Source organism: Platalea leucorodia, assembly GCF_965183815.1.
Source record: "Platalea leucorodia genome assembly, chromosome: 4".
In the NCBI taxonomy this organism is placed as follows: domain Eukaryota; kingdom Metazoa; phylum Chordata; class Aves; order Pelecaniformes; family Threskiornithidae; genus Platalea; species Platalea leucorodia.
Genome location: NC_138826.1, coordinates 87,080,009 through 87,107,919, shown reverse-complemented (window position 1 = coordinate 87,107,919; position 27,911 = coordinate 87,080,009). Strand labels below are relative to the sequence as shown.

Here is a 27,911-nt window from a genome sequence, read left to right as displayed (position 1 = left end):
CTGCAAGCAGGATTGAAATTAAGTTTGTGCGATTTGTCATCGCAGTGAAATAAAATGGATATTTGGACAAGCATGGTTGTAGGAAAAGATGCAGATAAAATGCCTTTTATCACTGAGGAGTGAATGACTGGGGTAATCGGGAGTTTGTGCAGACCTGTATGGAATTGGGCAAATCAGAAGACAAAATATTTCTGACAGCAGGGGGTATAATTCACTTTACAAACCCAAGAAATTATTTAAGCAGTTATTATTCTTGTGTATTTAGACTTTGTATAGGAATAATTGAACTGTCAAATAGGTGTTGCAGTGACATTTCTTCAAAGTTACTGTATTACACTTCAATACCGATGCCCCAGTCATGATTTAAAAAAAACAACAATAAAAAAGGCCTGTTCACTTTTTGAATCATCAAGCTAGCTTTAGACATGGAGTGAAAGGCGATGGTAAAATGCGTTTCTCAGTACTTTCTGTGTAACTTTTCAGATACAAGTTGCTTTGTTTTTAATATACTTGAATATAGTCATATCAGGCGAGATCCTTGCCTTATGTAAGGTAGCATTGTTATATTGAAATCAGTGGCATTTTTTCTTTATACCAGCTCATTTATATCTCTTTCAGTAAAATGCTGTTTTTAAAACTGTAATCAGTGAGCGGTTATAGTTTCAGGTGTTTAATAGGAGTACTGTTTTTCCTTTTCAACTGTCACAGGCTTAACGACTCACTGTAGTATAAAGTAAATAATACACATTTTAAACCAGGGAACTTCTTTGTTCAGAGCGTGCTCTTGCAGTGTAGCAATTTGCATTTTGATTAATAACCCATTTTTAATGTAATACATATAAGCATTTGTAGTCCTTAAACATGGACGCCTTCTACTATGATAGATAGACAGGCTTCTCATGCTCTGAAAGACCTTGATGTTCCAGCAGGACTTGAGCTTTTTGACATCTTTATATTCGATTAAAATACAGCAACATCGTTGGAGTAGCGGTTGCTATAAACGGGTCTAAACCATCATTTTTCACTTTTTTTGTACATGAGGAGTGAATAACTCTGGCTAACTGTGAGGCTTCACAAACATAGTAATGCATTCGCTTTATCATTTTTTTTCATAAAGTTAGTTCATTTTCTGAGGTCTTCACAGGTGAAAGTCAGAAATCAGCCTGAAATGTTGATAGCCAAATAAAAGTATTTATTTTCTTACTGAAATCTTTGCTACTTTAATTGAAATGTGAAATGCAAGTGATATGCTACAAATTTACTTTGCATTATGTGCCAGAATTTACTGGCAGTAATCAGCAGACATTTAATACAGAGCTACTGTAGAGTACCATAAGAATATGCACACATAATTTAAATGAACATAAAACTTTGGCATAAATGAAAAGGCAAAAAAATTCTTACATCAGGCAGACAAAACAAACAGACATATTCTTCCATGTTATAACAACTAAGATGTCAAAATAGATAGGTTGTTGAGGAAACACATGTCTTCCTTTAATAGATGAGGTGGAATTAAAACACCTGCAAATCACTGCCGTGGGTATGCTGAGAAGACAGGCTGCAAGGCTGTCATTCCCAGAAGTATAACTTTTTATGGTGATATTTTGGGGAATTGGAGATAAAAATGTCAGTGCCCAGAGAGGTGTGGAGAGAGATGGATGAAATACTCAGCCTGGTCTTCACTTCTGGCATGCTATAGAAGTGTTGCTTGTTTTTTCCTCCTAACAGAGAGAAATAGATAAACACAGACAATGTTTGTTTGTTTGTTTTTTAAAGGTGTAAGGGTTTAGTCTTTGTGAAGCTGTTTTTAACTTTTTGTTTGTTTTGCTTTATGGCACAACAAGCAAATCGATGTTTGATAGTAATGCACATGTTATAAATATCACTGTTATTGGTAGTGGATGTATTTTTAGTATGAAATATTGACTACCTAGTGTTTGCCCAGTTATGTGTATGCGGATATATCTAGCTCTCTCTGAGAATACAGAAGATGCAGAGTTTACTGGGTTTTATTAGCTGGTGAAGAGATTGTTTCAATGGCCTAACACGTAACAAATATCAAAAGACTACTGATGGGATCTCCAAGAAGTGGGGGGGAAAAAAACTTCCTTATTTAGAGAGTGTCAGAATATATACAGTATTCCCTAAGTATGCATTTACATGTGTGTCTGAGCTCATTAAAATTGTTAATTGCAGAGGAAAGTTCATCATTCTTGCTTTATTAATAACAGGCCAGTACAGTTTTCCATGCTCACTTGAAGCATCTGTTGATGTCTGTAGCTGTTTAGAGCGTGCCTAGAATGCAGAATCAGGTCCACTTGAAATACTTTGCATATAAATTAAGTTGCTTTGCTTCATTTAATTGGCTGGTTTGGCTTTGTTGCACTGGTGCAAATCCACTGATAATATGGAATTTTGTTGGATTAACACTGGAATACCTGGCACCAACTTTTTACCTTATATTTAGCAACCTTATGCAGAATTATGATTTTAGTAATCCATGTTTTATAATGAGACAAGAAAAATGCGATATGATGAATTCCTTCAATAATTACTAGCCAAATAAGGCTTTTTGTTTTAAACAAAAGACCAACTGTTTCAGTGGTGGAAAAAATTTTCAAGTTTTTAAAAATTAGCCTTATTTGAAAGAGGTGATAATTTCGCCAGAAAACATGTATCTAGTTCTTTCAGGTGTCGATGCACTATAGCAAGATAAAAGTGTAAAATTTCAGGAAGTTTATTTCTTCATTTTTTTTTTTTAATAAAAAAATGCTCCAAAATATGTATAAAACCCAAGAAATGTTAGAAAAAGTTAATTAGATACTTTATTTTCCTTATAGGCTACCTATTTTTTCTTCCTTGGCGTTAGAGAGTATCATATTGCAGAATAATGCTTACAGACTGATTAATAATAGGTGCCACCATTTTCACTATATCAAATCTATCCACCCATCCTCTTCCCTCAGAGGAATAACAGATGATTAGTCAACCTCTAAAATTCTGATAAATGTTTACCTTGTATCTAAAATTGCATGGTTATTTCCACTGATGGAACCTTGGAAAGTGAGACGTAAATCAGCACCAGTCAAAAAGCCTACATATGTGCTACCTTTACAGTTACGTAGTTGGCTCATAGTCATTTTCTCGTCCTGCATGCCTCCAGAAAATATTCTTATCGAACCCCATAATTCAACCTTTTAAGTGTCGCTTCTTGCGACAAGAGATCCTTGCACATGGGTTTTCTCCAAATGTGTAAACATAGGTCTCTATCCCAGAAAGGTTCCTATTCTCTATCTGGGTTAAAATCTCCTTAGTTCCAAAGAAAACAGTTACAGATTTTATTATCAAACTAAAGCCTTCCCATTCTCTGCAGTGGCGTAATAAATGTCTCTTCCTCCTTCACAGGTCTTTTCATAATTTGACCCATTAACTGAGAACATCAATTTGTTCTCTATAAAATACACCAGAAAAGAAAAGCACATATAGAAGAATGGTGAACTACTCTCTGCTCGTTTAATCATTTGCTTATATTTGTAATTCTGCAAAGCTCACAGAATGGTTTTTTGGACTTGCACAGTCACAGCAGTGCTGTATAGCAGCGTGTCTCAGACCTACATGCAACCGGTACAGAAGTAATCAGCAGTGGGAAAACAATGACTCTCTTGAGTGCACTATGTGACCGTAAGTTCTCATGCCCAAAGAAAGGCAAAGTGCCCTGTTGGTGTCTCAGGACAGCGTGAACTCCCCGAAGGCTGTTAAATCGTGGTTTGAACTGAGGACTCTGCTTGTTTTACACCGTATAACCAATATTGGCTAATTTTTTTTCCGCATGTTGATGAACAAAACTGCTAGAACCTGAAGTTTGATACAAGGCGAGGGATTATTTATTTAACATCAGTGTGGTGTCTGCAAATCTGTAGGAAATTTGTAGACCATTACTTTATATCAATTGCGTTGTGGTACAGGTAATAAGAAAGTGATAAAGCAGTGTTCAAACACTGTATACTTTGTACAGTTTGTTTTCTCCCGCCCCTTAAACCACAATATGCAAGCAATGTCTTATTTGGTACATGCATTAATCAAGTGCTGTGCACAGTTAGTAATTGCTTTGTTTTTTTTGTTTGCTTCTTTTCTAGGTTTCTCGGTGTTACACAGTTTTCTCCTACTCATGCCAGAAAAGCCTTTCCTTGCTTTGACGAGCCCATCTACAAGGCCACTTTCAAAATCAGCATCAGGCATCAAGCAACTTACTTATCGTTGTCCAACATGCCAGTTGAAACTTCTGTTTTTGAAGAAGATGGATGGGTTACAGATCACTTTTCACAGACCCCTCTCATGTCCACGTATTACCTAGCTTGGGCAGTGTGCAATTTTACATACCGGGAAACTGTCACCAAGAGTGGAGTAGTTGTAAGTATTTCTAATGCTGTATCAAATACATTTTGTTACTTTGAAAACCTTCACTTTTTGTAAAGGATCATAACATCAAGTACTTAAAGTATTTTCTTGATTAGCATTCCTAAAATTTGCCAGTTTATTTGATGATAGCGTGTATTGTTTGGGACCTTTTCTGAAGGTTTGTCTAACATTTTTGGTTTGTCTGATACTTTTTGTAACTGGTTAGTTTAATAGGTGTGGTTGTCTGATGACATTTTAAGCTTTTAAATATGCCATTTCACTTCACTTTGATTTTCTTGGGAAGTTTTCTTTTGTTTTTCCTGTAGCCTTTTCAATACCAGTGTTCGTGGGACTATTTATTAAAAGAAAGCAGTAGTGCTGGCAGCATTTCCAGTCTCCTTCCTTCAGTACTGACATGTCTGTCGGTGTGCTGTGTGCTAGCTCAGGAGGCTGATAAAGTAATTTCTGTCTTAGAGCTCTTGCTTAGGAGCAGGACTTTACAACATATCAGCTTCCTGTGCAGGTCCAGACTGATGGAAGCACTAACTTTCTGGAGCTGTTGTTTCCAAATATGGCACGATTCCAGGAGTTATGCCATGAAAAAAAGAGAGAAAATCCTTTATTTATGTCAGTTTTGTTTTTGTTTACAAATATCAAGCTCTGAACTGTATAACAAGCCAAAACATACATGAGAAATGCTGTCAGCTTAATAGAATATTTCACAGCGCTGTCATCTTGATTTTTCAGGTGAACTTACAGAGAAACCCTTTCTTCTTAGTTACTGTGAATAAAAAACCAGAACTAGTTCTGGAAGCAGAGGGCTAGGCTGTGTGTCTGTGCAAAGGGGTGTTTACCTTCTACTTCTGCAAATGCTCTATGACTTAGTAGTGTAGCCTCGGGGGGTGAGGAAGGACTGCAGGCCTCCCTTCCATGGCTGATCAGGTCAGGAAATGTCTCCATAGCCCCTTTTAGCTATCCTAAGCATTGAGCTGCTGTGGAGGGAACTGATCCTACCTTCTCTGAGCCAAAGGTATTTGCCTTCCTTATGTCAGCCTTCAGCTCTGTACAGCTATATGATCTGGCTGAAAACTGACCTGAAAAAATAAAGAAAAATGTGGTAAGTTTTCAACCAAATCAGTTCTCTGATCCAGCTTTTTGTGCGACTGCCAGAGCCCTAGTATGGATTCAAGGCTGTGCTGACGGAAGGTGGACCCAGGACAGCCCTCTGCATTGGCATCCCTCATTTAGGTGATACTGAAGTGATCAGGAAATAGGTCTTGTTTTTGTCACTGGAACAGCTGGGTAGGACACTGGGGGCCTTTCACTCCTTTACAGCCCTTTCATACCATGGCCAGCAGACTATGACACTACCCTCTGGCCCCACGGAAGGGGAGGAGGAAGCATGGCTAGGAAGTGGTTCTCTGAGGTGCTTTAACCTATGAGTGTAAGGATGTGGGAACTGCTGAGGCCAGGCTTGCAGTCCCAGTGGTTATGTGTGATGGCTGAAAGCCTTTGGGTTTGTGGTTTTTTTTTGTGTGGTGTGTTTTTTTTCTTTTTTTCACAGCAGGTTAATTATCTATACAAGAGGGATTGATCTTAGGTCAAGGAATTGGTTGCCTCTGGCTGTTTTAATAGTCATAGAATCCTAGAATCACAGAATGGTTGGGGTTGGAAGGGACCTTAAAGATCATCTGGTTCCAATCCCCCTGCTATGGGCAGCGACACCTGCCACTAGGCCGGGTTGCTCAAAGCCCCATTCAACCCGGCCTTGAACACTTCCGGGGATGGGGCATCCACAACTTCTCTGCGCAACCTGTTCCAGTGTCTCACCACCCTCACCGTAAAGAATTTCTTCCTAATATCTAATCTAAATCTACCCTCTTTCAGTTTAAAACCATTACCCCTCATCCTATCACTACGCTCCCTGATAAAGAGGAGTGTTCACTGGCCTAGTCGAACAGGGTGAGATATCTGGCCTTTTCTTACTCCCTATCGACCAGTACTGAAACAGGCTTCTATCCAGGTAGGAGTTGATGATTTTCATTGTAATGTACTCCACCTGCTCAAGGATTTAGTCTTAAGCTAAGAATGACCTGGTGTTTTTCAGCTTTAGGAAACACTTGTTACTTGAGGTTCTCCTTTAACTCTAAGATGGAAGTTTTTGATGTATACTGTAGTAGGTAGGTCTCATGTTCCTTGTGCTCTAACGCAGTGTAACACTTGCAAGTTTGTCCTACATCATACTACCTTGTTGTCTCACTTCGAAATGTCCTAGACACATCTGAGAAACAGCTGCAAGCAGTTCAGCTTCCAACATCAGTGTAAGCAAATACATGAAACGGGGGGGATGGACCTCAGGACTGTCAATTTGAAAGATACAACCTCTTTAACTCATTTTTTTTGTAGTGTTATTCAGAGCTCGTATCCTGCAGACTTTTGCTTCTTGGGTGTGTTTGATACCCTGAAGGCAGAGTCACACTCATGTCTTATAGGCAATAATTGATAACTTGCTGCTGTTCTCATATTTGGCAAAACTTTTCTCAAGACTTTAGGTTTAACAGGAATCCAAAGAGAATGTCCAAGTATTAATTTGTTAGTCATTTGTGGCTACTGGGGCCTGATAGTTACGTTTGAGTCTGTGGGATCAGTGCATGTAGGACATACAAATGTATACTCCACCGGCTTGATAGTAGCATTGTACAGAACTTTGCCAACAATTATGCAAATCAGCGGATAATCCTCACAAAGACTTGAAGACCAAAAGCCTATATAGGTTGAGATAGTCTTTTATCCCATAAAATTGTTCGGTTAGTCTAGAGTTTTAGTTCTTGTTTTTTATAGTACCTCTATCATAGAGGTATGTTAATGCCCAGGAATACCAAAATAGTTTACACTGAGTTGTTGGTTAAATATATTTTGCTATTTTTCAGTCCATTTGTGGTCTGATCATCTTTCATTGTTGTTCAGTTTTGTTGAAAGAGTATCTTCTAAGGGATGAACTCACAGCAAACACTTTAGAGCTGTGTTCATTCAGATGAATTGCTGAGGTAATCCATCTTTTTGAGTCTTTCATGTTGCAATACCAGGAGTTCATGGACACGACTGGGTGAATTTGAAATTACCCGAAACCCGGCTGTTGTGGTTTAACCCCAGGCAGCAACTAAGCACCACACAGCCGCTCGCTCACTCCCCGCCCCCAGTGGGATGAGGGAGAGAATCCAAGGAGTAAAAGTGAGAAAACTCGTGGGTTGAGGTAAGAACAGTTTAATAATTGAAATAAAATAAAGTAAAATAGTAGCAGTAGTAGTAATAATAATATACAAAGCAACTGATGCACGATGCGAATGCTCGCCACCTGCCGACTGATGCCCAGCCAGTCCCTGAGCAGCGGTCCTTGCCTCCCAGCCAACTCCCCCCAGCTCGTATACTGACCACATGGCATCATATGGTATGGCCCTTTGGCCAGTTTGGGACAGCTGTCCTGGCTGTGCTCTCTCCCAGCTTCTTGTGCACCTGGCAGAGCAGGGGAAGTCCTTGACTAGTGTAAACACTATTTAGCAACAACTTAAACATCAGTGTATTATGAACATTATTCTCATCCTAAATCCAGAACAGCTACTAGGAAGAAAATTAACTTACTCTGAGCCGAAACCAGGACACTGGCACATACAATTCTAAACTTCTTGGTTTCCTCTGAAGCCACTTTTTTCCACTAAAATTTAGTTGCTCCCATATCCATGACAATGAATGTAAATGTATGATAAAAGTAAGTTTGCATCTAAAAATGAAAGAATGTTCAGGAAATTAACCGAACCCCCATACTGAAATACCTTGATGAGCAATTTCTTGTGTTGGGGAATCTATCTTCAATTAATGCTGTGTATATTGTATTTATTTTGTAGACGTATAGTAGACACGTAAAAGACTTCAGCTTGCATATACTATTGCTTTTGTTTTGGAACTTTCTTGAACCTGGTTTTGGTTCACAAAGCATTTTTGTGTGTGTGTGGGGGGGGGAAGGGGCAGTGAAGTGTCCTTTCAAGTTTTGACACCATGCTAATGATTAAAATCTCACCTCTCTTCCAGCTGACCAGTCTTACTAAACTGCTGTGGTCAAGGGTAGATAAACTCCCTGAGGAATAAAAGAAACAGATTAAAAGCAGGCTTGTTCCTCAAAAATGGTTAAGTGTTAGCTGTTCAGTTTTTCTCAAAGAATGACATTGACCTCAAAATTAATTTTAACCTAAGCATGAGATTCAAATGCAAATCAAGTTATAAATAGAAACTGACTTTTGGAAAGCTTAGGTAGCCAATCAAAACAGTAAATTTGATATATCCTATATAACTCTTGTAGACATGATGATGTTCTATATTTCATACACTAAAATTAATTTAGAAAGGGGAATTAAGACAAGCGGTGCTTTTCTAGGAGCACAGATCAGTGGATATGAATCATTAGCATAACTCTTAAGTCCATATGGGACTGACCAGAATCCCTTCCAGAGCAGGTAATTTAAAATCAGAGTTGACTTCTTATGTGCATTATAGATATATGTAATATGTTGTTCAGATTCATCTGGGATTACAGGCAGTGATTCAAATCACTTGATTCTTGTGGAAAGGGATGTGGTGCAGTGATCTGTGCTGCTGCAGACTAGAGAGCAGTATCGTTTTACCAGGGTGCTGCCTGAGGTAATGCTGTATTGAGAGAGGACGGATGCCCTTACTGATCTTTATATGGCCTGAGACCCACTGCAGCAGTGCCAGCTGTAGTTCGTGAAAATTGTGGGATCTGTGTACTGTCATCTTTGCACAGTACAATAATCCAGAAGGCGCCACTTACCTTCACAGGCTTGCTTGCTTCTACTCATATGTTGTGTTTTCTAATCATACCTCTTACGTATGTTCTTTATCAGTAATTTTTAAAAGTGAAATACTGCTGGCTGGATTGTAATGTCTGTCACATCATCTCTGTGTCTCTTTCCTTCGTTGTTGTCTTTATCTGTCCTTTCAGTCCACCAGGCCTTTTCCTACTATTGATACTTTATTTTTCCCCTGTCTGGATTTATTTTTACTGTACTTCGTGTTTAGCTGTACTTCTATTCTCCAAACCCTCTGTTTCTCATCATTCCTTTGTCAGGTGGACATGGAAACTCACTATATCCTGCATGCTTTCTCACTGTCTCATAAGTTATTTTAATTCCTTTTTTTTTTTCCCTGCTAATTCTTTAGCTTTTCAGTTAGTGGAAAGAGTGAGCGCTCAGAGACAAAGCAGAGTATATCAGTGGAGAAAAATGCATTGCTGGAAAGAGATGTTTCAGGGAGATTCATCGTCTACCATTCTTCTCTTTTGCTGTGGATGGGGTGTGGAGATAGGTATGGAAATAAAGTGCCAACTGGCAGCTTTAAAGTGGCTCTTGTCAGGGGGAGTATCTGCTAAAAAGAAAAATAGGAAAGTGCGTGGAAAGGAGTGGAGTCAGGAGGAATTGTGGGCGCAGAGGTTAGAAGAGCAACTGCAGGCAGCACCAGAGCAGATGGGAGCGAGCAGCAGTGGAAGGAAGTGGCTATCTGGCTGGGTGGTGGAGAGTGGGAGGAGGAATGTTGATGGAAGGCAGTGCTGAAAGAAGTATTTTGCGTGGTTTCACTTTTGCTACTCCCGCTCCTGTTCCAAAATGGTTGCAGCATACGTTGCAGGACTGGCAGCGAGTGGGCCTGACCACAGCTTGGTCAGCTGTGCAGGGTAGGACCTCCACTGGCTGTCTGAATCCATGTGCATTACATTTTCAGGAGAGCTCTACAGCCAGGTACATCTTGCTTTTGGTTTTATTAAACATTACTGTAGAGTGATCAGTGCCGAGTAATTTGTCCTGATACAGAGAAAGACCTTGAGGCTAAGAAAGATCTTCTAAGAAGTCATACCACAATAAGGCCAACCTTTATTGCACTGCTGCTGTTTTGTTATTACTTTATCTAAGACGTAATTGGAGATCACAAGCTCCTGGTTAGTAAAAATCTTAATTCAATACCTTACAGTACAGTTAAGTCTTATCCTGGCCAATAAAGAGGAGCTGTAATAAGCTGGCAAAAGGAGAATAAGATAATTACTGTTTCCATAGTGCTGTCTGGCTTGCAGAGAGCCTGCATAAATGTCCCAGCACTGAATTCTCTTAGGCTTGTATTTGGGGGGCTCGCTCAGTTTGGCTGAACACAAAAAGATAGAGTGGTCTCAAAAATGGGATCTGTGCAGTAATAGTTGCTCAATTCTGCACAAGCAAAAAATCTTTTTGCCCAGGAAGGGCTAGTGAACGGAGTCACATAAGCAGACTTAGGTCAGAATCAGTGCATGCCCAACAGCTCATGTTAGTTTAGGTCCAGCACCATGGGACCATGGTTTTATACTTGTTCTTAAGACAAGATGACGGAAGGTAGTGTAGTGCTTCTAGCCCTCCCTGAGATGCTGGAGAGCTGGGCTGGGCATTCCCTCATCTGCAGTGCAGTGATCAGTCTGAGGAGACTGAGGAGCTGACTTTCATTAGTAGTCTTAAAAAAAAAAAAAAAAAAAATCAGGTTGAAAAACTATTCAGAATAGCTTGTTCCCCAGTGGGTTCTGTCATTTGTTAGTTACTAGAAAAAAACCAAAACCATCAGTTCTCTCTAAAATAACTCTGCACTTATCGTGCAGTTCAGCCTGTAGCTTTTAGAAAATTATTCTATATTTGAAAAATGTGTTAATATTTTTACATAATAGCAGTAGTGATCTCAAGACCAGGCATTTTCTGTCAGTTAATGACTATCTGGGTTAAAGGCCTGAGGCTCTGCCTTAGGCCCTCTCTTCAGCTGCTGGTTATTAACTGCCAGCAAAGTCTCTCCATCAGTTATTATTTATTAATCAGTATTGAAGCAATTATACACCAGATAATTCTTTGTGGGTGAGCAAATTGGATACAGCAGAATGATTTAGCTATCAAAAGTAGAATTAGTCCTCAATTAAAATGAAGCTTTCTTCCTCTGCAACCTGAATTTAGTCCAGTTCCAGAGTTAAGCTCTACTTTCTAAGCCCATCTGTACCTGAAAAGTAACTTTTGTTAGCCTATCACTTACCACTGGGAGGCCACACGTGTGTCTGATAAACAGCAGCTAATGCAAGAAGTACCAGGCATATTTCTGAAGCCTGCTGTAATGCAGACTTGTATGTCCTGGAATGCTGCTCTGATAGTGATATGTTGATACTCATTTGTTTCTTGTTTTTTATTACAAATGTCCCACTCTTGCCTTCCCCAAAATAGCTTTCATCAAGCAGTTAAAAATAAAAATGTATGTTACAAAGAATGTGATGGGAGGTATGTGTTTTTATTGAGCTAGAAAAGCACACACATATGAACATGGGTAGGTGTGCTTGTGCTGTCTTTTGCTTGTATGAAATTTCTCTGTAGTAACAACAGAAAGGCTGGTTCTACAAGTACCTTTTACCCAGTTTAGTGCTTACTATTGTGAATTGTTTTAGTTAAGTGGGAAACCATAATATACTACATTAGTAATCCAAAGAAATCGTAGCTTTTTCAGATTCACTGCATCAATATTTGTTTATCCATTCTGTTTCAGGTTTGTATATTGAAAATGACTTAGTTTATTAATTTTTAAATACTATAGCTACAAAATATGCTACAAACAAACAACACCCTATGTGATCAGCATCCATGCTAAACTGAATATGCCAGGGAATCTGTTAAAAACATAAATTGCAAACTTGCAATCCATTGTTATTGATTTCTGGTTGAATTTGCAAGTCGAATGCACTAGGAAAACACTGTACATGTATTGTGCTTACTCCTTTAAAAAATGCTCTTCGTCAGCACTTGTAGTACATGCAGTATTTAAATGTGATATTTATTTTATTAACATAAACTCTCAGCTGCACTCTGCAAATAATATTATTGAGTTGAAAAACTTGAGTTTGGGAACAACGTTTTGTTTTGGTTTTGCCTGGGAAGACCGTCTGTAAGTATCTGGTGGCAGTGGTGTACTGAACTTTGTACGTAGCAGCAAGAAGACTTTGTTGAAAAGCGTAAATTCTTAATTTATGGCTAATTTGTAGGCTTATGGCTTGGTTGCAGTAACAGAGAGCAGAGAGAGAGGCAGCACCTGTGATTGCTGTTCGGACAAACATCAGGCCGGGGTCTTGACTGCAATTCCGTACCTTCAGGAGCGTTGCTTCATCTGGGGTCTCTGCTGGCTAATGAAAAGAAAGGAAAGTCTGGGACTCTTAGTACTTTCCACTCCTTCCCTGCCATTTGCTCAGAGGAGGGTAGTGTGAAGTTCCTGCAGTTCCTTCCATTTCCCACATTACAAGCAGGGAAGGAGGGAGATGGAGGAGGAAAGGCTCTGCTTCCTTTTCCTTTCATGTACTAATGAGCATATGCTTAGTAGTACGTACTGTGACAATGTAACTCATAGTGAAGGCTGAACACTCGAGCTGTGCTCTACTTTCTGTGCTGCATTCTTTCATGTCTCCTTAGGCCTCTTTATGTTCTGCTGTCATATTTGACTTCATTAACTTATTCGTTAAGGTCTCTGTCCTTGGCATCAACATGAATTCTGCTTTCTGACATCCAAGGAAATAGCAACAGTCTATTAACATGTTTCCATAAGAGTCATGCTCTTGCTATAAAAGCAAAATGAAGTGCCAAATAATCTGTAGAAGGTATCTCACCCCAGGACAACATAAAGGTGAACACATTCCTGCACCAGCCTGAACATCTGTCAGTCAAACCGGTGTTATCCCGTATACCTACCATAGGAACTGCGCTCTGTGCAGTGAAAATGGATTACTGAGGCAGGTGGCTTAGTTGACATCTAGCTGATTGACAGGTACAGTATTCGTGAGGGAGGAGAGTGATGTATACTTTTATTTATTTATAAACCAGTCTCTCCTCCAGAGTTTAAGTAAGTTTTAATCATATTTTTCATACAGAAACAAGAAATTTAGCCTATTTGTTCCCAGTTTTTGTGGCCAGTGGTGGGAAAGTAACCAGTCATTTCGGAGATTCATAACTGCTGTCAGTCCAATCCCTCCTTTTCTGACAGTCAAATGTCTGTAACATTCACCATTTAGGCTTGCCTTTACCTCAGTTTTTTGTGTTGGAAAACCTGTACAAATGCCATCTTATTTTTGCCTTTGTCCCAGTATTTTTTGCTGCCTGGAGTAGAGGAAAGGCTCTATAGTTTGTGGTGTTACCCTCATTTGTACTAATAGAGGACCTAGTCTGTTTGTTTGATTTTCTGTGAAGGTGTCTGTAGGGTTAACAAGACTCTTTCGTTGTTCCAGTGGGGTGCTTTCACACTTCAGGTGCCTCTTCTGAAGACTTTTTTATCAGATGCCAGAATGGCATAGCTTCATAGCATAAATATGCTTTTCCAGCGTCCAGCCTGGCACAGACTGGCTTCACATGTCCTTCTCTGATACTTTCCAAGGGTGTCGTTTGCGCAGGGCAAACTCTGCAGCTGTGGGAATAGCCAGAGTGACTCTCGACCACCTTGCAGATGGTGGTTTCATTCTCTGAGTTTATTCCATCTCGTAGCAGCTGCTGTAGCTGCCCAGCTGCTCGAGCCCTGCACGCGACCCTGTCCCCTGGCACCCCTCTCATGCAGTGGGGTGGGGACAGGTGGCAGAGAAGCAGCCGCCTTGGCCTGGTTCAACTGAACAGTACCCCTAGGATATCCACTGCTCTTGTCTTGCAGCGTTTTGGCTGCTGTGTGCTGTTGAGACATAGCAAGAGCAGCCGGAGATGAGAACTGAGCCTGTTATCTTCTTATTTGGAACAGCATAATTTGAAAGCAGATTATGTTTCTCTTTGAAGGGTAAATGACCTAAAGTGTATTAAAAAAGTTATCCCACAGTGGATTATCCTGAAAAATATTTAGCGATGTGTTTTGTTTCACAGCATGCAGTGGAGCTGTAAGGCAGTGTGGGACAGAATGAAAAGACTAATACTTTGTTTATTTGAAATGACTACAGTGGAGGAGGGGATAAGAAGCAAAAGGTGGTGATTAGCATTCACCGGGGGCACCTCTGGGGGTACCCACACTTTCTTCCCTCTCACCCTCCCTTTCCCGAGAGCAGTGGATAGTTTGGTAGTCACAGAGGCTTGGAACCTCAATTAAGAGTTCGTATCCTTAGGACAGCAAGCAGTATCTTAGTTAATAAAGATAAATAAGAAGGGACTAAAAGGTGGAGGAGGAAGAAGGGAAGTGGAGTCCTATGGATTAATTTCAAAGAAAGAAGTATACTTACTGAATCATTTGCGTACCACATACGTGTTTCTTGTAGTTCCCCAGTCCTCTGTCTAATTAAATCACAGTCCATGGTTGAACAACAGTACATCATGCTGTGTTTTGTTTTACTGAAAAGTTTTCCTATATGTTTAAAATTTGATAGTGTTGTTTTGGAGTAAGTTTGTTATTACCCTTTACCCATGGAAGAAAAGGGAGACTGATTTATATCTGGTGAGAAAGTTTGATGGTTTTTTGTCTGACCTGAGTAATTCAGATAGAAGCCCAAATCTGTATGTGGGAATGTCAATGAATGATAACATGTACTGCTTCATTTAAAGTCATATGTATGAATGCATATGCATTCAGAAAATAAATACTTATATTTTTGGCTACTGCTTTTTTCCCCCAGACTAAAGGAATAATTCTCCTCATTTTACTTAATTTCTGCTAACTGGATTCAGGTGATGGAAAGGGAGTGATGCCCAAAATTGGTTTTCTTCTCTTCATTAACCTTTGTTTTTTATTACTTAGGAACTCCATATGCTTAAAATGTGTTAAATATGCAGTTCTAGAGCAAGAGAACAGAGTGATCACAGGGAATATCTGCTATCTTTCAGTCCACAGTTCTTTTACTATATCACCTTTCTGTGATAAGCACCAGCAAAGGTAGTAGCATTCTGCCGTTATTTAGAAGCCTCCTGTCATCCCATGCTCAAGTTGTATTCATGCAAATATTTGTCCATCTGCTTGCACAGAGAGTATGCTTCTCTGATGCATATAAAGTGTATGTTTGCCTTTGTGCTTGAATTTAAAAACTTTTGCTATTCTAGTTCCTATTGGGAAAGGTATGTATGTTATTTCTTCTCTATTCCCTTTCCTTCTTTTGAAGGAGTGTCTAGCAGGGGTTTCTTCTGGAACCTGAGACCTTCCTCAGTTTGAGGTTTAGTGAGCATTCTCCATGGGGCTGTGATTCTTAGTATGCTTTATTGTGGTCTGCTGTTTTACCCATGAAATGTGGAGTGGTGTTTCCTTTTTGTGTTTGGTTTAAAAAAAAACAACACAAGGTTGTACTTCACTTTTCTTGGAATTGTTTAATGTTTGTTCTTGAACCAAGCCCATTTGGTCTGAACTGGAAATTTAGGCAGTTAATACGAGCAGTTCTAAAATTACATTGCAGTCACCCGTTGACCCTGATGATCACTTTTTAAAAAGTTTTAATATGCAGAGGATAAAGAAATAGAGGAGACTCTTAAGTTTTCTGCTTAAAAATATTACATCTGTTGTGGACAGGGATAGCAATAAGTATATTAAAGTTAATAGGCCCCAGGACAGTAGACAGATGACTTCACTGGGAGTATGATATCTTGGTGTAGAAAAAGAAAGTTAGAAACTTTTCCTTGTGTCTCTGTGTTGCTTGGCTTGTGATGATCCACAGAGGACTGGTGATTCAGAGTTGCTGTGGGAAGTATTATATAAAATTTGTCTGCTAAGTAAAGTTACATTAACTTCTGGCCACAAGAAACATGAGACATACAGAGGAGCTATGGTGGTATCTTAGAGTTAAGAACCTAGTGCAAACCTTTTCAGAACTGTGATGTGGAAAGCATGAGGAGGCTTGAGAAAGTGAAAGGGAATGAAGAAGGCCACCTCTCAGAAAGCTTGGGACTCCTTGCTATGAAACAACTTTGAAATGCCTAACTAGCTTGTATGTGAGAGCTGCTTGAGCAGCAGAAAAAGTTCAGCGAAAGCATAATTTAGGTATGGAAATGAAGATTCGTAATTTGCATGGTTACAATAGGGCATATTATAACATTTGTCTTTACTACAAAATACTTTGATGAGTCACACATGACTAGGAATGATTATACTACCATAAAGTATTGTGAGGATAAAAAGGATCAGTGAATCATAGTGCAGCTGGTAGTGTAGAGTTGCCTGGTTTCATAGTTCCGTTATTCCGGGGTTGATGGCTAAGAAGAAATATCCTGAGTACCATTTTGTACATATGCATATGCTTTAGCAGCATTTAAAGTACTTAAATACATTTAATTGTACAGTCTATTCCCTAATTGAACTCACCAGTACAATGACACCTTGCAGTACCTACATGAGGAAGTCCAGAAAAGAATAAAACTGATTTCCTTGTGGAATCTATCTGCTCTGAAAGATGCTTCCCATCAAATACAGAGGAGATTTACTGATGCTGGGGTGTTTTCATGAAGTTGGACTACTGTAACAGTTACAATAAACATTTACCAGTTGAAGTGCTTTTCCATATTTATTGAGCTTTGTCACCGGAACTTGGACAAGCTACCCCCTACCTACCAACTCTTAACCATAGATTTTCATATCCTTTTTTTTCTTCTTCAGTGGCTGCTTTGTGGCATCTAGTCACTTCAGACTCGCTGTCTTTCAGGTCCAAGGACTTCTGTGTTTTTCATTCAGCAGACCAAGTTCAAATAATGTTGCTGAACCATAGGTTGCAGTTTAGTGTTGTGTAACACAGTGTAGCTGAGAGCTGCTACTGAGCAGAAGTGTTCCCCTCACCCTTGCCTGCACACTTTTGCTAAATCATTTCTGTCAGATCTAGTGTTCTGCGGCTAGACAGTGAGCCTGTTCATTGCAATAATGCAAAAGGAAACTAACAAAAAGATTTAATAACCTTTTGACTGAACCATCTCACCCAACGTGTGGATAGTCCATGGATCTAACTTGGGAGGAGGAGGAAATGCTTGACTGTCCTTTTTAGTGATATGCCCTCATAACTATGGAGTAAGAACAATATAAAACTGTCTATGAAAGTATTTTGCCACTCTCCGATTCGTGGAGGTGTCACTCTTTCATATCCGAGCTGCTCTCATTATTACTCAGGTGAAGAAGTTAATGCCAGGTGCTCAGTATGTGTGAATTACAAGTGAGACCCTTCAGAGGGGTGAGATGTTTTTACCATTTCTCTATCCGTACCTCACCTTCCTGATTAATAAGAACCCATTATCAGTTATTTCCTGGAGTCTAGCTGTGTTGGGCACTATAGTTGGGGAAAAACCCCCGTGTATTATCCGCTATGAAGAGGGACTTTGAAGGGACCTACAGCCAGAGCTGGCCTTTGAGTCATGTGTTAGATTACACTGAATTATTTTTTTTTTCAGTCTTTTCAAAAAAACCCATGCATTTTTCTTTCCTAGTCTTTTAAAAAAACCCCAAGAACAACCACAGAGGAAGATATTTTACTGTGTCCTATATGGAGACCAATTTAGAGATGACAACCAGTGGAGTATTACTCCTAGATTCCAGCTATTAGTGACCCTGACCTGGAGTTATACATGGGCCACTGGTTTAATAGCTACCAAAGGACTGGCTCTCTGTGAATGTACATTATTCGTGTTGGAAGCTGTTGCACTTTGCTCTCTGTGACAATTGGTGGCAACACGATCTGTATTTTACTTATGTGTCTCATTTACTTAAATGCATTTATTCCACATTTTCATTGGCTGCCCTCTTCTTTTGCTGTGATGATCAGTGACTGGTTGTTCTTCATTCACTTCTTGTGTACCAGTCCTGATTTTATAGATGGTTTAGCTGTCCTTTTTCAGAACTCAAAAGCACTTACTCTGTCCTTGTATAGGATTCACTTCCTATCTCATTCTTATCACCTTTCTCTGTGCCTCTTTAAGTTCTACAGTGCCTGTTTTGAAACAGAGTGAAAGAGAGGGGTGGTGCCACAACTGCCTGCAGTGCTCAAAGTTTATATGCTTGAGTTTGTTCTGTGGAATAATAATGTTTTGTTTTTTATTCTTTCCTTAATCAGCTGTAACATTGTGTTTGCCTATTGAATATCTGCTGAGCACTGAGCTGACATTTTCAGAGAGCTGTCCACAGTGACTCCAAGAATTCTTCCCTGAGCTGTAGCTAATTTAGACTCTATTACCGTGTATGTACAGTTATGGTTATTTTTTCCTATTTGCGTTTCTTTGCACTTATTGATGTTGAATTTCATCTGCCGTTTTACCAACCATCTACTCGGTATCATGAGATTCACCTGCAGCATTTTGTACATATGACTATTCTGAATAATTCTGTACAGACTGCACACTTTTCTGCTTATACGTCCATATCAGTTCTGGACATGTTCCTTGCTGCTTGTCTCTGCTGGTGTGGCAGAAGAGTCCGTGGCTAGCAAGAACATGGCAGTTGCATGTTCTGTTTTGTGGCACAAAACTTTGATGGAACTTTACTGAGAAGTCTTGCTGTAAAAGGTTTGACAATGTGGTAATATACATGCCTAAACAGGTGAATAGAGAATATAAAGGTTGTGGCTAGAAGTCATAGGTAATTATGATTCAGGTCACTGCTGTGTGAGAAGTCTAGTAACATCAGCAAATGCAATTGCTATGCTGAAGTTGACCAACATCTTCAACACTTTGAGTGTATTTTAGTCAGTGTCAGCTGACCTGATGTAGGTGTATCTGTTCTGGAATATTCTGAATCACTCTTCAGGTTCTATTAACTCTGTTGAACAGACCTCTGTTGACTGACAGTGGAGGTACAGATACCATCTTATATGCAGGTATGTACATCATAGAGACCTTTAGGATCTGAAAGACACCTGAGGTGTCTGCTTTGTGAAGCATCACTCTAAACATAAGCTGTAGTATTTTGACTGTAATTCTGTTACATCTGTTTTTTTAACAAATCTTAGGAAATTAAGCATTCTGCTTTATTTCAAGAGGAATGTATTGTCTGTCATGACATTAAATACTTTGGTTTTATTTTGGTGGGAAACAGAGTTAAGGCAAACTTGGTTCAATACTAACAAACTAATAATGGCAAGATCAGCTGGTGAACTGAAAAAGTCAGTTGTTTGCACATCTCTGGTGGGATGCTAACACACTTAAAGGCTAAGTACTAGAACACTGGGAAGATTTTTTTTCTTCTTTATGTTTCTAGTTTTCCTGATTTTTATGGAATGCCAGTAATCTACAAATGTAACAAGTTGAATGAAAAAAAATTGTAAAAATTGTGGTTCTGGTATGTGGAAAACTGTTTTTGCATTGGTCGCTTTATTTTTTGTTAAAAATCCAAGGCTGCAGTGAGAGGAAGATCATTTCTCTTCTTAACAGAAAGCACATTAGAACCATGAAAGAAACATCGTGTCATTGTTTGAAAGTCTGTCTGTTCTAGAGAAGGAGAGCTAGTGAAGAATTTAACTGATCTTTGTATAGCTGGACAATACCAAATGTACAGCTTCTTTGGGAACTCCAAAATGGAAAAAAATTGGATCTTCCATACCTGAACTTTTAATCTGAAAGAGACGGTCTGTGGTTTTGTACCGTTTTCTGCTCATCAGCATTCAGCAACACTGCAGGATAGAGGAAAAATACAGAAGCATAAGAAAAAGATAAAAGAAGACTGGGAGCTGAAAAAAGATAAATGACTTTGCCATCAGTGCAGTATAATGAAAATCAAATCAGTGCTTGGCAATGCACAATCACCCAGTATGGCTAACCCCAGACAGTGTTTTAAGTAAAATACATGCCTTTTGTATTTTATTCTTGTATTCATATAAAGATAAATGACTTTGTTATTAGTTGAGTGCAGGGGAAATAGATGTCCTGATTCTGTACAGTCATAAGAATGAGTGTGACTTACATGTTTAGTGTCTGTTCAGTTATTGTTTTTGCCAATAATGGAATTTTGTTGTTGCCAGGGTAAGGCCTGGTACAACCCCTCTTTGGTTTGTTTGGGCTGGGTATAAAAAGATTCTGCAAGCAGGATACATTCACCTTAAAAGTGTAAACCAATTATTTGTTTGATAATGCACACAAAAGATAGCTAGGAGTTAATGAGCTACTAGGCTCAGTGTTAGTGTGCTCACCATTGCTCACCATCTTTGCTGGCCTGGCAGGCTTTGGCTGCGGGGGAAGGATTGTCCTGCGTGGCTTCTTTCAATAGAACCTCAGTGTTGCTGAGCTGCCATCTTCCACCAGCTCTGATGACACTGATGATGGTGATGACTGGAGGTGATGATTCCCAATGGGGCCACCTAATCTCTCTTTATGGTTTTATACCTTTGTGTTGGTATTTTCTTCTTGAATCCCTGAGCTAGCGATGATGTTGTCTCGGTAATCTTAACCTCTGTAACTTTCATGTTTTTATCTGCCTCCAGACTTTCTCATAGCTCTTCTTCAGTAGTTACACAGCTAGGCAATACCAGAGCTGGACCTTGGCATTCAGGCAGCTGAACCCCTAGGTGGTGAAAGCAGAGTTACCAGAGAGGTTTACAGGCTATAGTGGTAGTATTTACATGACCAAGTTACATTGTAATTGAAAGTAGTACAAAAAAAATAATTTTAATGAACTTATCAATTTCATTTTATCAAAAGAAATAATAAAAGTACCTTTTCTGTGTTATTTTCAAATAATATTCATGTTTCAAATTACTATGCATTGGCACAGTGCTGCACTGTTTGTGGGAAATGCACAATGGAAACATAATTCATTTTAGAATGTGCTTATACGGGAATCAAAACACAAAAAGGAATCCACAACAACTTTGAAAGACTTCTGCAGACTTGCGTTTTGTTCCCGATTGGATCTGAAAATGTATTTTTAATGAATGTAGTCTTGAACATCTGCAAACTGTTTGCAAGCTGGAATTTTCTTTTCGAATAGCTGACTGTGGAATCACAGACTCTGTAATCATGGATGCTGTGTCTCCACAGTACCTATTTGCAATATAATAATATAATAATCATAATAATAGCAATAATGAAATCCCTTCCCTCCCAGTTAAAATTCAGTGTTCTGGATAGCATTTCATACTAGTAAAGTGTGAAATTGGCTGCTTATCATGGCTCACAGATGACTGCAACTGGCCGCCAAAGACCTTGTACAGCTGAAAACACACTCGTTTTCTGGGTTGTTCCTCTCCAGCATCTTCATTTTAGTAAATGAATCCCAGAATCCACAAATGTACAGGAAACTTCTGAACCAGAGCTCTTTTTTCTTTTCAGATTAGATTGTAGTTTACAAACCTGTTGGGAGCCTTGTTTTTGTGTCCACAGAATGAACTCAGGTTGCTGCTAACTTTCTCATCGTGGGAGTTCAATGAGACAGAATTGTTCACTGGGTCATATTGTTCCATCCATTCCTGTACTTTCTAAATATTTGTGTTGGTAGTGACTGTTGTAGATTTTAAGTCCTTGAATACATCCATATGAATGCCGTGCAATGTACAGCTAGGAAAGCTACCGGTGTATAAACTAGCAGGGGTAGGTAACATACCCACTACGGTCAGGTGTAGAGACACCACTAATTTAAATGGAGAGACTGCGTAGTTGTGATCATGCTGTGTAACGTGGGAGTAAATGCATTGCAGATCAACTCTTCAAACCTTACAGCATTCGGTGTAGACAAACCCTTAATCTTGTATTTGCTTTCTTGGCTCGGCTTTCTTTTTAAGCTGCAGGACCAAGAGGGAGTGAAGTGCTATCAGATCTTTTCCTTGCTGTGCTTACTGGCTTGCTTATGTGAGCGACCTAGTAACTCGATCTATTTCTGTAATTCCTGAGCCCTCAGTGACCTAGGATTTGGAGTTTGTTCCAAAGTACTGCTCTTTCTAACATATGATGAAGATGCTTCAGTTTTTATGAGCTCAAAGGCCACCACCTATTAAACTGCTTTTTTTCCATTCAGTACTACCCTAATGCTTTCAGAACGCCTATTGCTCAAGAGTCTGAAAAACCCTTAGCCATCTCAGCAGTAATGACAAAGTAAAAATCAGCATTCATAGAAGAGTCATTTCTCAGAGTCTTACGTGAGCGTGCTTTGCTGAGTGTGCAAGTGCATCAGTGAAACTTGGGTCAGAGAAGACCAATGGAGTGGCCTTTTCTGCTGCTTAAGGGTCTGTGGTATGGTGTCTAGATTCAGAAAAGGATGGAGAAGAATGTGGAGAATGATGGCAGTTCAGCTGACTTACAGCTATCGCACAGCTCATATTTGACCCCATTCCTGCGTTGGCGTAAAATGAATGAAGCACGTCTGTTCTTTTTAGGGAGAGATGAGTAATCCGCAGTGGAGTACAGCGCAAGTGATCCCTTAATTGGCACTGATTTAGCTGCCTCTGGAACAGAGAGTGGGATAGCAAAGCATTGTGTCCCAGGTCATTTACTGTGCTGCAAGTCAAAGCTTAGCTCAGACACGGCTCTGCCTCTGCCATACATGTGCCTGAGCGATGCTGGATTGTAACACGCAGCGATGCCGGCATGTCTGCTAGCTCCTCTGCACCATGCTCTGCTGCCTAGGGGAGCTCTCTCCTCACAAGCACGGTCCAGACTGCTGCTGAGGTTGCTCACGTCTCCACGTGCCCTCTCCTCCAAAAACTTACTGTTTTCTGAGACTGAGCTGACCGTCTACCAGCCTGCACTGATCTTGTGGTTAGTTTGTTTGGTTTTTTTTTTGTGAGTAATGAGATCCTTTCCTTTTGTTAGAAAGAAAAACAGAGGTGAAGTACTCTAATAATGGTTTAATATAGTCTATGACTACTAACCTTTTTTATTTTTTTTTCATGAGCAAGCTGGGCAATGATCAGGTGCAGCTGTAAAAGTCACAAGGCCTGTTTGGATTTGTAAGCGTAATGCACAGAGGTGCTTGGGAACGGCAGCTGGCTGGGTAGTGCTTGGGAGTCCCTGAAGTACAGCAGCTGGAGGCTGACTGTCTCTCATAGGCTTAATCCTTTGGGGTGCTGACGATGAGATTGACTGGTCCTTGAACCAGGGAACATTTTAAGCTTTGGCCTTTAGTTTAACAAGGAGTCAATCAGCACTGTGAGCATGTGATCCAGCAGCGATGCTTCGCCCTGGGATTTCTTTCTTGTTCCCTCATCATTTCTTTTCCCTTTGCTCTGCCTAATAGGAAACAGCAGCTTTGAAGACCCTCATGGGAAAAGCATAGTAGATGTTTTAGAGGCGGTAGCAACAAGCTGCTTGAGAGCTTTTGGCGAAACTGGCAGCAGAATATTAGTCAGTGATATTTCTACAAATGTTTTTCTTAGAAGCTTCTGGTAGCAGTTTCCTTCACTTCATCTGAAGTGATCTGAAGACACTCAACTGAATATTAGTTTATACTTTCTCTGCTTAGCTCCTTCAGTGACCTGATCATCTTCCCATATCCCCATGGCATTAGTGGTGGTTTGCCTTGTACAGAACTCACAGGGACCGATACTCCTCACTCATACTTTGTTGCAAATAATTAGAGTACACAAACAGTGGGACAGGATCAGACCATTTATCCTTCTCTCCCAAACACAGAGTCAAGCACCAGAAGCCTGGGGAAAAAATGGTACTGGAGGTCCTGTGCTGATACGCTGAACTGAGAGAAATCTTCCTTACAAAGTCCCCGCTTTATCCTTTCCAGTGTTTATATCCCATGGAAGCTTCCAAAAGATTTTGCACTTGTTCATGTCAGTACTTGCTAAAGTGCACAAATGCTCTTGCTGCTCATATGCTGTTGATATTGCCCCTAATAATTGTGCTTAATGTTTGTTAATCTGGATACCTGGAGGTGCAAATCCTCCAGTTGTAGACACAGTTTATTTTGTGAGTACAGATAGGATGCGAGCAAATAAAGCCTGCCATTTTAAAGGTTTACCTTGCGCTGTACAGTCAGGGTATGTCTCATGAGAGGTAATGTTACCTCAGACTCTAAGAAAGTGTTAAAAAGAGAGAGGCTAATGAAGCTGTTATATTGACGTGGATGTCAGCTGGAAGCCAAGCAGGGGAATAGCTTTCTTCATCAGCTAAGAAAAGGGAAGGAAGGACTGTTCAAACAACAGCGATCTGCTCCACTGTCAGCAAAGGAATATATTTGTGGAGTCTGTTTTATTGTGCTTGGAATTAACGAAATGTTTGTGGAAAAAATGCTTCTGTCTTCCTATTTCCCTGATTGATTGACTATTTGAGACTTAAACCTTTAATGCGAGTTCAGTTTTGCCTGCGGTATGACTGCCATGCCTGCAGCATCTAAAAGTTTGGAAAGCCCAGGTTTCAGAAATACTTCTCTTCTTTCCATCTTCCCATAATCCACTGGACCCCGTTGCTGCATTTTGTGCTAGTTAGCTTCCCGGGGAAGGAATTGCCCTGAGTTTTTTATAAGAAAGGGTTTTAATCCTTTTTCTCCTCTTAGATATGATCTTGTTCTAAACAAACTATATTAGTCTAATGCTAACCAGCACATTGGTGTGAATAAGGAGATCAGCTCTCATCAAATTGCTTTAATTTGGGAAACCTGTGTGATAGAGATCCAGAACGAGTTAAATCTCAACTGATTAGTTGACTGGCTAGCTGTCCAGATGTAAACCAGATGTGGTGTTTGAGCTGTGGCTGATCAGAAAGTGTAAGCAAATTGGCCTTTTCCATAGGCATGCAGAGGACATCGTTGATTAACTCGCATCTTCCTAATGGGAAATAGGTCCTGAATAGTGGAGGTTTTAAGATGAGGAAATATAATTTGAATGATAAAATGTGCAAAAATAATTTTTCATAATCATAAACATCAGAAGATTTCATATATTGGAAAGGATTTGATTAATAACCCTGCAGTTAAACATTTTATAGTATTATATTTTAATGTAAACAATTTGCATGCTGTGATATTAACATGTGTTCTGTAGATTAAAACCAGCATGCCTCCAGAGTCTTGTTTATCACATTTGTCTAAGTTTGTATATGTCAGAGTACTCTACTTTTGCAGCTTCTTCTGTCTTAAGGTGCAAAAAGCCTCTGTTTGCCAGTTCAGATTCTTCGTGTATATATGATCTGCCACTTCTCATCTGTGTCTCTGCTGGCTGCTGGTTAGGTGGTTAATCACTTTGATCCCTGGTTGTGGCCTTGATCTTTCTCAGATGGGAGGCCTGAGATAGGAATAACGTTCTAATTGATTCAACCCTTCTATTTTGCTTTCTCTATTTATAATTGTAATTTGCCTTTGGATTTTTTTTTTTTTTTTTCTCTTCTAATTCTCATGTTTTACACTGAGATTGGTGTGCCCAGAAGGGGGCTGGAATCCTTCCAGCAATGGGTTGGAGATGTTATTGATAGATAACTGCCTCTTCTCTAATTTATCTTCTCTGGCTGAAGTCCTCATTCTGCCCATGGTTTTGTTAGAGGCTAGTTGTGCAAAAGGGTTTGGTTACTGTTAGCACGTTTAGCTTTTTTTGTTTTACTTTTTATATTGGTCTGTGGATTTTGGAGGCTTTTAAAAAACATTTAAAATATTAGTTGAGGGTCAGAAACAGAGCATTTAATGAAGTTTTTTTTAGTGGATTTTAGAGTGTATCCATAAGAAAAATTTGATTTCTTGTTTCCCTATTTCATGGTTTATGGATTTTGCTTTTACTGGCCAAATTGTTTGTCTCTTTGCTCCGACAAGTTTTTAGCCTGAAGGAGCTCTCACTGTTAATATAGTTGCTGCTGTTATTGATGTAACCCGTTTTTATTTTTGTTATGGATTTTATACCAGTGAGAGCACAACATTTCCCACGTGCATATTTTTCTCTCTCCTAAGGGCTAGGTACAGTTTTTCAAAAAGTATTGTGGGCTCAATCCAGCACAATGCAGACTTGTCTACAAAGTGCTGAGTTTCCTCAATTCCAACAAGTTTTAAAGGGTACTTTAAAAGTCAGCACCTTACAGTACTAATCTGTTTACCTCGCAAACAGGTTTTTATTAAGTTTACATGCAGCTCACAAGATACTTTCCCATGTTCCTTTTGCTTATTGCTGCTACTATAAGCTATGCATTGAGTAAATGCATTTGAGCTCACAGATGAACTGTGCTTCTGCTTGCTTTTCTTAGGACTATATTTTGTCATCTGTTCTCTTTATTTACAACAGATTTTTTTTTTTTTTCTAATACTAATCAAGATTTACTGCGAACATATGATGAGTATGGTGAAATGTGTCTCCACCAGACTATGGTTTCCACTATGGTTGTGTTGAATTTATGTGAAACATGAAAGTACCAATGTGCCCTTGCAATTGTCTTCGTTGGATTGTCATGTACAGTCTGTCTTTATCTCCTCCCAGTTTTTTTGTTATGCTCTGGACACGTACATCACTTCTCTTAGTAGCTATTTTGTACGGGACCACTTTGTTGAAATCTCTTAAAGTAATTTCTTTTAAATGAATAACAAAATAGCCTTTCCCTTTAAACAAAGCTAAATAGTCTCAGCACAGTAGCCACTTGACAAAAGATGTTGTTACAGGAATGGGATGGTTACTCTTAGACATGAGTGAACGTGGGGAACTGCAGTTTTCAGAATGTCTTCTGAAGTTGAGAAATTTCAGGGATCACGGTCTACAGTTTTGGATATAGTTTAGGTTTGGTTTTTGAAAAACGTGTTGTGACTGAGGGACCTGAAAATAGGATTTTTAAATTTTTAAAAAATTTTTAATGGAAGAGGCTGTTTTCCAGAACATATGTTTTAGGAGTAGTAATTTGATGATTTATGATGAAAAGATGATTTATCAGTTTAGGGCAGTGGGGAAATTCGAGTTCTATTTCCAGCTCTTTTTCAGATTTTCTTAATGATATTAGGCCCATCTTTCTGCATCCTTCATTTATAAAATAGAGATAATAACAGTTCATTTCCCCCATGTTTTGCCTATCTCTGTTTAGACAGAAAGATCTGAGAGTAACAGTCAACCCTTGCTCCTATTTAGTAGCTGGCTGAGCGCAGGGGAACCTCATTGTCATATTGACAGCCTCTAGACAATGCCAAAATATAAATCAGCAGTTATAATAGTTGCATATTATCATTTCAAATGGAATCACTCTAAGGTAGCATCTGTGTGCTTGTGACAGAGCAGTCTCTAGCCAGGTGAAATCGGTCATGCTGTAGGGCTGCTGAATGTTGTGGGTCACTTGTTAGCACTTTCTTTAAACTTGTGTACTTGTATAACTCTGTTTTTTTATCCTAGAATAGGTGAAATATTGTTTATGAATGATGTGTGATGTGAATGCTTTGACCGTAAAATAGCCAATGAAAAATACTCTGAATAAGAGAATTCTTTTAAATGTCAATCCAATCCCAGTCCAGCCAAAGGAAATGGAAACTGGCGTTAACCCTTGGGATATATTTAGTGCAGATTTTTGCTGGAGGAAAAAGCCATTCTCACATCATTTTGCCACTGGTGTTGCATACAGAGTTTTTATGTGTAAGAGGTAAATAATATGAGTCTT

The 27,911-nt window shown here is 39.4% G+C and overlaps 1 protein-coding gene across 1 annotated transcript in view; it reads left to right on the top strand.

The window, feature by feature from the left end:
• The window catches only part of TRHDE (thyrotropin releasing hormone degrading enzyme), a gene marked incomplete at both ends in the record, with an annotated part of 209,879 nt that overhangs the window by 2,381 nt on the left and 179,587 nt on the right, over positions 1 to 27,911 (top strand). Inside the window, one exon of the mRNA XM_082309145.1 lies at positions 4,140 to 4,413. Within this exon, the coding sequence (XP_082165271.1) occupies positions 4,140 to 4,413 (274 nt within the window). The remainder of the gene's footprint in view (positions 1 to 4,139; positions 4,414 to 27,911) is intronic.